At 46.3% G+C, this 12,412-nt stretch overlaps 1 protein-coding gene across 2 annotated transcripts in view; it reads left to right on the forward strand.

Moving 5' to 3' along the window:
- Positions 1–11,034, forward strand: part of MTMR10 (myotubularin related protein 10) — a 45,169-nt gene extending 34,135 nt beyond the window's left edge. For both annotated transcript variants that reach the window (XM_074354126.1, XM_074354127.1), the window contains 4 exons: positions 3,257–3,426; positions 4,468–4,638; positions 6,951–7,133; positions 8,192–11,034. In XM_074354126.1, coding sequence (XP_074210227.1) covers positions 3,257–3,426; positions 4,468–4,638; positions 6,951–7,133; positions 8,192–8,797 — 1,130 coding nt within the window. In that variant the 3' untranslated portion in view covers positions 8,798–11,034. The remainder of the gene's footprint in view (positions 1–3,256; positions 3,427–4,467; positions 4,639–6,950; positions 7,134–8,191) is intronic.
- The last annotated feature ends 1,378 nt before the right edge of the window (positions 11,035–12,412 follow it).

Below are 12,412 nucleotides of genomic sequence, written 5' to 3' on the forward strand. Positions count from 1 at the left end.
TCTAGTGTTTGGCGGGAATAAATGGCAATATAAAAATCTTTCAGTTAAGCAAAGAATACTGTGTATTAAATAACTTTACATCTAATAGAATTTTTAAGCTTACAGGCAAGATGTAATAAACCACGAGCTACCTGGTTTTATAATATATTCACCTTACATAGTTTATGAATGCGCTAAGCGTATTGAAGTATTTTTACCAACTGTCAAATGTAACTGACTTTAACAAAGGAGAATGCAAAGATAAACCTTGGGGAAAAGAAAGACGAGTAAGGCACCATTTCCAGTCATCCTTAACTGATGCTGTCAGCGTGTACTTAACGCACAGAGGCAGGCCAGGCCCAGCAATCCATCAGTCTCTCCTCTCCCAGCCCCTGGGTGTTCCCATCCTGTTGCAAAACGCTACTTAGCACATTTCATGCACTTGTTGTAATATAAAATGCCTCAGAAGAGATACCGAGCCTGCATTTTACTAACACTTTTTTTAAGAAAGTGTTTTTTGAACAGTTCATTGAGGTATAGTTTACATATTATAAACTTCACCTGTTCTGAATGTGCAGTTCAATAACATTTAGAAAGTGGAGTCCCGTTTTAGAAATCTTCCATCACCCCACAAAGATTCCCTGTGTCCCGACCCCTGACACCCACTAATCTGCGTTGTCTCTAGATTTGCTTTTTCTGGCTGTTTCATATAAATGGAATCATGTAGTATGTGGTCTTTCGACTCTGGCTTCTTTCATTTTACATGTTTTTACAGTTCATTCAGATACATTTATCTGCAGTTTGTGCTTTTTCATTTCTGAGTAGAAGACCAGTGTTTGTAGGTACCACATTTTATTTGTCCATTTCTTTGTTGATGGGAGATTGGATGGCTTCCACTTTCTGGCTGTTATGAGCATGCTGCTTTTAACATTCCTGTAAAAGTCTTCATGGGGACATATGTTTTTATTTATTCTGGGCAGATACCTAGAAGTGGGGTTGTTATATGGTAAATTTATGTCCACATTTCCCTTCCCTTCAGCAGTGTGTCAGGTTTGTTTCTCCACATCCTGGCCAGCACCCTCACTGTCTGCCTTCAGGATCATAGTCATCTAGGAAGTGTGAAGTGGGAGTTCATCACAGTCTTTATTTGCATTTCCCTAATGCACTCCATGCACTTAGTGGCTGCTGATGAATTGTCTGGGCTGAAATACCAGATCTTTGCCTGTTCTTCAGTTAGGCTGTTTTGTCACTGGGTTCTGTGAAGTCTTTACAATTCGAGATGCAGTTTGTTTATTTCTTTATATAATTTGCAAGTATTTTTTCCTAGTCTATAGCGTGTCTTTTCACTTCCTTGGTGACTTTTGAAGCACAAATTTTTAAATTCTGAGGAAATCCATTTTTTTCTTTTATAAATCATGTTTTTGGTGTTATATCTAAGAACTGCTTGCCTGATTCAAGGTTATGAAGACTCTCCTGTGTTTTATTCTGTAAACATTTTATAGTTTTAGCTCTTACACTTAGGTCTGTGAGTCATTTTGAAGGAACGTTTATGTATGATGTGAGGTAAAGGTCTGTGTTTATCTTTTCTGCATGCATGTGTATGTGAATTGTCCCAGCACCGTTAGTTGAAAAGACTGTCCTTTCCCTGCTGAGATGCTTTGGCAAAGCTCTGCGGCAGGCCCTTCACTTCTGGAGTCTCAGTTGTATGCCACTGATCTTTTTGTCTGTCCCTGTGCTGGCACCATGGTATCTTGAGTGCTGTAGCTTTAGAGTACGCCTTGAAATTAAGACATGTAAGCACTCCAGCTTTGTTTTCAGAATTGTTTTGGTTATTCTAGGTCCTTTGCATTTCGGTATAACTTTTTTAGGATCAGCAAAAAAGGACCTGCAGGGATTTTGATAGGAATATGTTGAACCCATAGATTGAGGAGAATGCCACCTTAACAGATCTTGAATCTGCCAGTCCACGAAATGAACGCCTCTCCACCATTTGGTTTTTCTTCCGTGTCATGTCATCAGTGTTTTATAGTGTTTAGTGTACAACTCTTGTCCTTACTGTGCTAAAGCTCTCCGTAAGTATTTGATTTTTGACGCTTTTGTGAATACAGTTGTTTTCTTAATTTCATTTTCAGGTTTACTGTATACTCATTGTTACTGTGTATAGAATTCCTGCCACCTTCCTGAACTCACTCCTTAGTCCTGGTAGTCATTTTAGAGTTTCCCTGCAGACATGTTACTGCATTTTCCTGTCCAGTCTGCCTTTGGTTTCTTTTCTTGCCTGATTTCCCTGTGTAAAGCTCTCGGCTCAGTGTGCAATAGTAGTGAGCAGAGCAAACCTCCTTGTCTTGTTGCCTGTCTTGAGAGGAAAGCATCCAGTCTTTCACTAGTAAAAATGATGCTAGTTGTAGTTTTTGTAGATTCCTCTTACCAGGTTGAATTCCCTTCTGTTCCTAGTTCGCTAAGAGTTTTTATCCAGCATGAATGTTGGATTTTCACCACACAGAAGCTTTTTATGCATCTAATGAGATGACAGTGTTATTTTTGTCCTTTATTTTATTATTATGGTGTTTTACTTTAATTGATTGGTAGATGTTAAACCAACCTTGCAGTCCTAGGATGAATTCTTGCACTCCTGAGATAATCTGGTTTGCTCATACTTTGTTCATGAGGTTTACATCTAATCATAAGGAGGGATATTTATTATTTAACAGCTTTCTTCTGATTTCCTTGACTTTGATATCAGAGTATTACTGACCTCATTAAAAAGGACACCACCTACAAAAGACGGGAGCCACCAGAGTCATCATGGGGCGTTGTCAGTAGAAAGATTGCATGATATCGAATATTCTTGACAAAACAGAAATAGAATGGACTCTTGAAAGATTTCTACCACATATCATTGAAATGTAAAAAGTGTGAGGGGTACACTTCTAATTATCTGGAAAATACTCATATATAAAAGGCCATCTCCCAGTGGGAGGTTGGGGAGGGTAGAGCTCAGTGGCAGAGCACGTGGTTAACATGCAAGAGGTCTTGGGTTCAATCCCCAGCACCTCCATTAAAAAAAAAAAAAAAGCGGCCATCTCCCCATTAAACATAAGTTTAGTTGATCTAAAAGTCTGTATTTTAGAGTTGCTGGGCCTGAATGAAATTTCCTAACATGAATGGTTTTGAAGGCAGCCTAGAACAAAACACTGAATCACATCCTTTGCCTTTCCTGCCCTTTCTCTCAGCACTTTTTTATGTACTGATCATTTTCTTTCTGTTTTATTGACAGAGGAGGAGGGAAGAGATTTGAGCTGTATTGTAGCTTCTCTCGTTCAAGTGATGCTGGACCCCTATTTTAGGACAATTACTGGATTTCAGAGTCTGATACAGAAGGAGTGGGTCATGGCAGGATATCAGTTTCTGGACAGATGCAACCACTTAAAGAGATCAGAGAAAGAGGTAACAAACCCTTAATGCATAGTGTCAGCCTTTAAATGTGCACAAGATAAAAAACCTGTCATGTGAAGAGGTGTTCCGTCCATAAAGAGATGAGGAGGCTTTTTAAATATTGCATTCAGTACATCGTAGCTTCCTTAGTCCAAGACTGACAGATGGATTAGAGTCCCAGGTGATGTACTTATGCAGATTATCATAACTATGTAGGTCAGATTCTAAAGTGTTCCCTATTCAGCTCCTCTGACTGGAAAACCACTTGAAGAAATGCTGCCTTAATTCTTCTGCAAAGCAGACGACGAGCATGTTAAATATCGTGAAAAATCAGTTTTGGAATTTTATCATCTTTTCTTAAAATAGGAGTGGAAAGTTTGTGGCGGGGGCACATGTGTGTACCAGCTGTGGGCCTGGTGATGGTCTCTCCTGTCAGGGCGGTCCCGGGGAGCACGGTTGGACGAGTGGTATCTCGCATTTACCACAGGCTGTGTCACTGAGGGAACCTCGGCAGCACAGACTTCACTCCTAAATGCGGGGACCCTTGGGGTGCGCTGGGCGAGATGCAGCAGTGTCCCGAGCCGCTGTCCTGGGGCGCTGCCTGCCTCCTGGAGGCCGGTGCTGGCGGTTTCTGAAACGCCGTGAAGTTTTCTGGTGCTGAGCCTGCACGGTCAGCCGAAAGCGATTTCAGAAGTTGTTTTTTGCTGTGAGGATTGTTTTGCTTTAAACGTCTAAGGAACTGTTTCCAGGATAGGCTTAAACACGTAGTTTACTGTTCCAGTTCATACGGTGGCACCCGGCCCACCTGTTTCCCTTGCCCTTTCCGCTGGGCATCCCTGTCAGGCAGTGCAGGCTGTGATGTGCATCCCGGAGCACAGCTCTTCGGTCCCACCTGTCTCTGTTTACGTCATTCGCCTTCCCTTAGCACTGCTTAGGAGCCAGGGGCTCTAGTCAGAGCCGTTGTCTTAGTCATCTCTTCCTTAGCATCAGCGCGAAATTTGGAAATCAGTGTGGACGACATTAAGTGATCCTGTTTCCTTGTGTGTTTGCCAGTCGCCCCTGTTCCTGCTGTTCTTGGACGCCACGTGGCAGCTGTTGGAGCAGTGCCCGGCGGCCTTCGAGTTCTCCGAGGCCTACTTAGCGGTGCTGCACGACAGCACCCGCGTCCCCCTGTTCGGCACCTTCCTGTTCAACTGTCCCCACCAGCGGGTGAAGCAGAGCACGGTAAGTGCGGTGCGGCCACGGCCACACGGGCTTTTACAGCTTTACGGCAGTAGAGCCGAGGTACGATTAGCCGTGTGTTTAAACTGTGCACCTGGAAACTGTCTGAGCTACCATTTTAAGCTGTAATTTCCGAAGGGATCATTTAAAGATGGATCGAAAGCGAGCAACTTGAACTTGTTTCATTTTTATGGGTGAGCATTTCATGTATTTTTCTCTGATGTTTGTTGTTCATAATAAACCAATTTAAAGATGTAGATTGTTTTAACCACCTTCAATGTGGTGCTGTGATATTTATGTTTTGGCGTGTGGGCTGCCTGGACTGCCCAGCAGTGGGATCCTGTTTGAGGACATTGGTTTCCTGGGTCAGAGTATAGAAGTTGTAGAAAGCATATTATTTTTCCTCAAGGGTTCTGTGGAGAAGGAATTTCAGAGATAAAACAAACGTAGGCCTGATACTAGACCAAAATTCTCCACGGGCGCTGTTTACCACTGCCCTCAGGCCACGTGGCGGTCACTTATGGTGGGACCGTCAGTTTCTAGTCACAGTTTGTTGACCCAGAGGAAGAATCATGATTAAGGAGGGTCTCAAGCCAAACTTGAATGTAGCTTCTGGTTGCCACCAGTGGAACCTTCTGAACCACAAGTTCTGTCTCACCTACATCTGAAATGACAGAAGAGACAGCTCTGTGGGCCCCAAGGAGGCCTTGCTAGGAAGGGGGTGGCCTTCATGGTGAGCCGTAGGGTCCTTGGACCCTGGCCTGGGAAAGCGCAGAGCCTGCCTCCCTCATCTGTAAAGCAGCCCTGCAGCCACAGCAGGGAGAGCGTTCCCCATGCAGATTACCCTGGAGGGGAGTGGTCCAGGATCCTGGGTGTGAAAGGCAGGATGCTCTGGATGCTTCAGGCAATGATTTTATTCAGGCTCCTGCATCAGGGAGAACTCCAGAATGAGGAACATCCAAGAAAAGGAGGGGGCAGGGGTCACGAGGCAGGTGGGGCAGTTCTGACCCCAGGGGAGCCCAGCGCACAGAGAAATAGTGCTGTCGTCGGGTGCTCTAGATTGGACAGTTGGGAAAGGAAGCTGTCGCAGTATATTCTGTGCTGAGACCAGAGATGGGCTCCGGCGCCTCAGGTCAGGGAAGCTGTCCCTAAAGTAGCGGGTCCGGTGGCTCCTTTCCATTCCTCGTTCACCAGGTCCGGGGAGCAGTGGACGTGTGGCCTGCAGCACTGTGTTTCCTAGTAACGTTTCGTCCTTGCCTTTTTCCTCATTTCCAAAGAAATTCTTGTTCTTTGTGGAAATTTTGGAGCATACTGAATGGGACAGAGCAGAAAGTGAGTCAGTGACTTCCCATCACGCGGAGCCTCAGTGTCGGGATATTTCCTCCAGAGAGCTCATCTGTGGGCACTGGCACGCTAGCCTGCTTTGTCAGTTGGCCGGGATCAGGGTCCCCTCTCCACGTCACTGAGTGGGCCGCTCCTTTCCTCCTCCACGGTGAGGTGGTCACTGTCACCCCATAGCACTGTGCTGCCTGGGTTTGTTGTGCTGAGAAAACCAGGTCACCAGGGGGCCAGAGGGCCCTCCCGAGAGTGCCGGTCTGGGCCCAGTGCGCGGGCCACAGGGGAGTTGATTCCTACCTCCCTGCTTCTGGGCTGTGGTCCAGTTAGTGGAGGTCACTGATAAGTATGGCTGCCCAGTTAGAGAAGGGTGTGAAACAGATGGCAGTGATTTCCATTCAAGGATCGTTCTGCTAATCTACTTAGCATGTTTCCTGTCCAACAGGTAACTGTGTGAATGTGTGATCATGTGCTTAGAAAGTAAAATGCTGCAATCATAAAAATAACTTTGATGAGGGGAGGGTATAGCTCAGTGGTAGAGTGTGTGCTTAGCATGCGTGAGGTCTTGGGTTCAATCCCCAGTACTTCCATTTAAACACACACACACAGACAGACAGACACACACAGACAGACACACACGCACACGCGCACACACACACACACACACACCCTTGGACACGTTTGTGGTATCCCATTAGGGAAATTTCACTTCTCACAATAACTGCTCATCGCCCAGGGGGCCCAGCTTCCTTGGTGTCTGGGGAGGTAAAACGCACTCCCCTCGTCATGTGGGGGACCCAGTTTGCCCCCCATGAGCGCCAAGATGTCTCTTCTCTGGGAGCAGAGTGTGCTGCTCTAGTGGGATTGCAGTTGCTCTAGTTCAGAAAATTTAATTCATAATAAATGACTGATCAAAAAGAATTTATTAGGAGGAAATCTTTGGCATCTTTTCACAGATGTTCAAATATTTTATTTTGCAGGAATTTGCTATAAGCAAAAATATCCAGTTGGGTGATGAAAAGGGTTTAAAATTTCCCTCAGTTTGGGACTGGTCTCTTCAGTTTACAGCAAAGGATCGCACCCTTTTCCACAACCCCTTATACATTGGAAAGAGCCCACCTTGTGTCCAGAACGGTTCTGCCAAGTCTTTTAAACAGACAAAGGTAAGTTACAAAAATGCACCAACAGTAAAAACCCAGTGTCTGCTCCCACATAACCAAAAACATCCTTCTCAGAATAGAGCAGTAGAAATGTAGTTATCTCCCGTGACAGCGCTGCCCCTGGAGCTCTGATGGGTCGTTCACGCTGTGACGCGGATGCCTGTGCCCTGATCTCCTTGCTGGTGTGTGAGGCCCACGAAGCCCTGGTCATCATCCGGAGTCTGCAGACCGCAGCCCAGGGCGCACTCCCGAGCCGTCCACTCTGCCCATCCCTCCTGCAGCCAGCCGGGCCTAGCTTTTTCCTCACCCAGAAATCCTAGCAGTTGACACGTCAGCGAATTGTACGCGGACCCTGCTTTACTGCCCTTGCTTATTGCACTTTGTAGATAACTGCTTTTTTTTTTTTTTTTTACAAATTGAAGATTTGTGGCAACTGTGTCAAGTTAGTCTGTTGGCGCCATTTTTCCTGCAGTATTTGCTCACTTCAATGTCTCTGTGTCACATTTTGGTAATTCTCACAATATTTCCAATTTTTCACGATTATTATATTCTGGTGATCTGTGATCAGTGATCTTTGATGTTACTATAACAGAAAACTAACTCGCTGAGGGCTCAGATGACGGTTAGCATTTTTAGCAATAAAGTGTGCTTAAGGTCTGTACATTGTTTTTTAGACACTTAATAGACTGCACTATATTGGAAATGTAATTTATATATACACTGGGAAACCAAAAAATTGACGTGACTCGCTTCATTGCAGTATCCGCTTTACTGCAGTGTTCTGGAACTGACCCCAAAGATCCCCGAGGCCCGCCAGTGATGAATAGGCTCTGACCCCTCCCCAAGCGCAGGCTGTCGCGCCAGCAGAGTCGAGGCCTAGGGGTGTTCCACTCCACTGGGGGGCTTGGAATAAGTATCACCAGGGGAGGAACAAAATGATCCTGCAGGTTGAAATTCTACCGGGTTTTCCCAACACCGGGCTTCCGTTTACCGGCACACTGTCCCCGTCTTTGTGGAAGGGGGGCCCCGGGAAAGTAACCGCCAGCTCTCTCTTCCTGCAGAAGAGCTACAGCTCCACCCTGCGAGGGCTGCCCGCCGCCTTGAAGAACGGCGTCATCGGCGACCAGGCAGCGCTGCCCCGGCGGAACTCCTTCATCCTGAGAGCAAAGCCGGAGCCCGCTGGGCCGGGCGACCCGGGCGACGGCCAGGACGGCGGCCTGGACCAGTACTTGCGGGCGTGGCTCTCCCGCCCGGCCGACCTGCACGGCGTCATCCTGCCGCGCCTCTCGGGGGCGCACATCAAGCTGTGGAAGCTCTGCTACTTCCGCTGGGTGCCCGAGGCCCAGATCCACCGCGGGGGCGCCATCACCGCCTTCCACAGGCTCTCCCTGCTGGTGGACGAGGTGGACGTGCTGACCAGGACGCTGCGGCAGCACCGGGGCGGCCCGCTGGAGGCCCGCTACGCCGAGCGGGACCAGGGCAGGATGTACTTCCGCGCCCGCGGCCCCCGGGACGCCTCGGCGCCGCCGGACTTCCTCTCCTCCTCGTTTCCCTTTTCCCCCGTGGGCAATCTGTGCAGACGCAGCATTTTAGGAACGCCATTAAGCAAATTTTTAAGTGGGGCCAAGATATGGTTATCTACTGAGACACTAGCAAATGAAGACTAAGCTGCAGGGTTTCTCTGAGCATTCTGGGGAGCTGTAAGCATTTTCCTCCATGGTTTTTAGCTAACCCAGGCATCTGGAGCTCTAGTAATTTTATATGTAAGAATAACAGTTGAAATTTGCACTAATACTTAAAAACATGTTGAATTATGCTTCCTTCACAATATTTTGAAAAGATAGGCATAGATTTTGATATTTACATTCTCTTGCCATCATTCTAGGTCTGGCTTGCTTTAGGTGATTTGCAGGCAGACAGCCCCACGACCTCATTACTGTGATCAAACTAATCAGGTTTTGTCTGCGGCATTTATTTTGTCTCCATCCATTTTTCCAACCACCGACTAAAGGTTCCCTGATCCCGTCGGATTAGTAACTCAAAGAAGCAGACATCAGGAAAGTTAAATTAGTATTTTCAAGAAGCATCCAGTATACCCCCAATGGGTGTTAGTAGGTATTTTATTTTTCTGGTCACTTTCTAGTATCTCTAATCGTACTCACCTGAGAGTTGTAACATGTTTCAACACCATAATTTATTTTAGATCACTTTGTTTGGGACCGTAGATCACTGTGTTTTAAAATCATGAGTTTGCTTTTAACTTCATAGGACTAACTTTAAAACAATATGCACTGTGACTTTAAAAGCATTTGTTGTAGCTAGTATAATGAAACTTAGATGTGCCTTTGACATTAAGATGTGAATAACAGAGTTAAATAGAATTTTTTTTTTAATTTGGGTGTTAAAAAGAGTCCCGCTGCATGTTGGAGAGAGGCTGTTCACACTAAACTTCATTCTTACTGATAAAGCCACACTTCCCTCTGCAGGTCTCCGGGGACCTGGCGGGCCTGTTGGGGCGGGGGGAGGGGTGTTGGCATTGGTGTGACAGCATCACTGACACCCCCCCCCCAAAATGGGCCTCTGTCAGTAGCCCGGTGTGCTCATTTCCCTTGGCGATACTCATGAGGTCAAGGGTCAGGTCACCTGCACAGAAGTCCCTCCTCCCTCAGACAGAGTGCTTCATGCTTAGGCTGGAGAACAGAATCAGTGTCCTTGTCAGTCCTGCCGTCTCAGCACACAGCGAGAGCACCCCGCCCCAGCCTCTGACAGCAGTGTTACGGGGCAGGGGACAGAAGCACACACGGTGTAGTCTTGGTCTGAAAGTCCCTGGTCTTGAAATCGTGTGACGGGAGCCGAGCCAGAGCTGTGGGGCCAGCGCTGAGCCTCTTAAGGCCGTGACGTCCGCGACATCCCCCCCGCCCCCTCATGTCCTGTTTAAAACTGTGCGGCTGTTACTTAGTTTCTTAAACTGTCAACTTAAGCTTTTTAAAAAACTTTTATGGTAAAGTGTCTGGTTAGCTAATATCCTTTTCTAAAACAAGTTTTTTCAAAGCCGTGTTTTACCTTTATATGTAGCAGATAGCTGTTTCTTTTTGAATTATTTGCTTTTTAAAAATTGATAACTTCTCTGAATTTAAAGGGATGGAAGTTCCTGTACAATGACTTAGGAAATTCATCTTGTGGATAAACCCAGTGTTTTTGCCAACTTGCTTAGAAAATAAGGGCTTTTTTCAGTTTATATAAACAGCACCGTTGTCATTAAACATTTTACAGTCCTTGATTGGAAACCAGCTCCAGTCTCCTTCAGACACCACCACACATCTGCTGCTGAAAGTCTAATAACTTTGCCCTTTTCCACTTGGCTGCTTTTTTATTATTACAAGTTGTTCTAAATTTGTTACTGTTTTGGGGGTTGAGCATTGATTTCTCTGTAGCTTTCTTCCCTCACACATTCATTTCAACCCCATTAGTAATTCTTTTTGTTAATTTACAAGTTTAAAAATGATTAGGTACTGTTAATACTGTTTTAAAATAGAAAATGTGCATATTTTTGTATGATAATCAAATGTAGTAAACTACGGTTTTTTTGTTTCACTTTTGCTGAACAGTTGTATCATGATTATTGTGCCAGTTTCTCATGCATAATATGAAAAACAACTCTTAACAGCCTCGAGTCCTGGCCACTGCGAAGCTGCTTGGCACCTCTGCTGGCACAGAGGACGTGTGGAGACAGAAGTCCAAGCGTGGTGATGGACGCTGGACCACAGAGCTGGCAGCCTGTGCTGACGGAGGGCCACGCCGTGTCAGACAGCTTGGACTTTCTAGGGTCAAACTTAAAGATGTAGTGTCTTACTGTTGTTTTTTGATGAAAACCAATCTTAAAAACCAAAACTGTCTAACTTTATCTAAGAACGTGTATTAATTTGTGCTAACAGAGGGGGAGCACTATGCATCACGTCCTTCCACAAAGTCTGCTTGGCTGTAGCAGTAACCGCGAGTAGATCAAACCTGATTTTGAGAGAAAACTAAAACCTTTGTGCCTAAAATGGATGATGACTTGCGTGAAAGCAGCATGAGCAGGAAGATGAGTGACCCTGTTCAGCAGTGATGAGTGTGGAGGATGACTGCTAATAAAGCGTCCCCAGAAGCTGCCCGCCTCAGTTCTCAATGCGAATATGACAGCACCTGCGAGAACACAGCGATTCCAGAAGCCAAGGCGTGTCCTTCCAGCTGCACTCGTTTGTCAGCCGCCCCACGGTGCGCCCGCCCTACGAGGAGGGCGTGATCGGTAACACGTTAACATCAGTTCCCAACCACGTGGGTCAGTGGACCAGCCCCTAAGGCGTCCCCACACTCAGTAAGTTCCACAGCTGGGGCTCCTCATGTCCTTAAGGCCTCAGAGCCAGTCTCTGGAGAGGGCTCCTGGGCCTGCCGTCCTGGTGACTCGCCTTCCCTCCTCGTCCCTCCCCGGCCCACGGCTCCACCTGCAGCAACCAGCAGCCCTGTTCCAGGCCCCCAGGGTGAGGCAAGTATCACAGCAGAACAAGCCACACGCAGCTTTTCTTTCCCCAGTGCATCTAAAAGCCCAACTTCCGACAGACAGCCGTCTGTTAGTGTGCAGGAGCTTTATGTCCAAAAGAAGTCTACCTACCTTAATTTAAAAACACTTTCTCGCTAAAATATACTGTCATCTGAGCCTTCAGCAAGTGGTGGTTGTAACATCCAAGATCAGTCACAGATCACCATAACAATATAATAATAATTTAGAAGTTTGAAACATTGTGAGAATTACCGGACTGTGACACCGGGACATGAAGCGAGCAGGCAGTGGAGGAGCGGTGCCCGCAGACAGGCTCCACCCTGGGCGCCATGAGCCTCGACTGAAAAATGCAGTCTCTGCAAAGCACAGCGAAGCAAAGCACCGTAAACTCTGTCCAGGAAACTGCCTCTAGTCACTGGGGATGTTCCCGGGGAGAAGGACGGAAAGGGATAATGGCCTGTGATGAAGATGGCGCCTTGCTGTGGTGACGTGGGCCTGGTTACTAAGAGCACGTCCTGACAGAAATAATGAGGAACTTAATGAGAATCTGTTTCTTAATCCCTAAAGAAATCAGAATTTCAACTGTTTATGCCCTTCTATAATCATAAAAACCAAGAATTTCAACAGCCATTTAGATGGGTAAGAGCATCACAGAAAAACTTAGGTAAATTCAGGAAAATCTGTTTTCAATACACTTTTTAGAAAGAAACATTGTGTATGTTCCTTTTATAAAAGACCCAAA

This window comes from Camelus bactrianus, chromosome 27 (assembly GCF_048773025.1).
Source record: "Camelus bactrianus isolate YW-2024 breed Bactrian camel chromosome 27, ASM4877302v1, whole genome shotgun sequence".
Lineage (NCBI taxonomy): Eukaryota > Metazoa > Chordata > Mammalia > Artiodactyla > Camelidae > Camelus > Camelus bactrianus.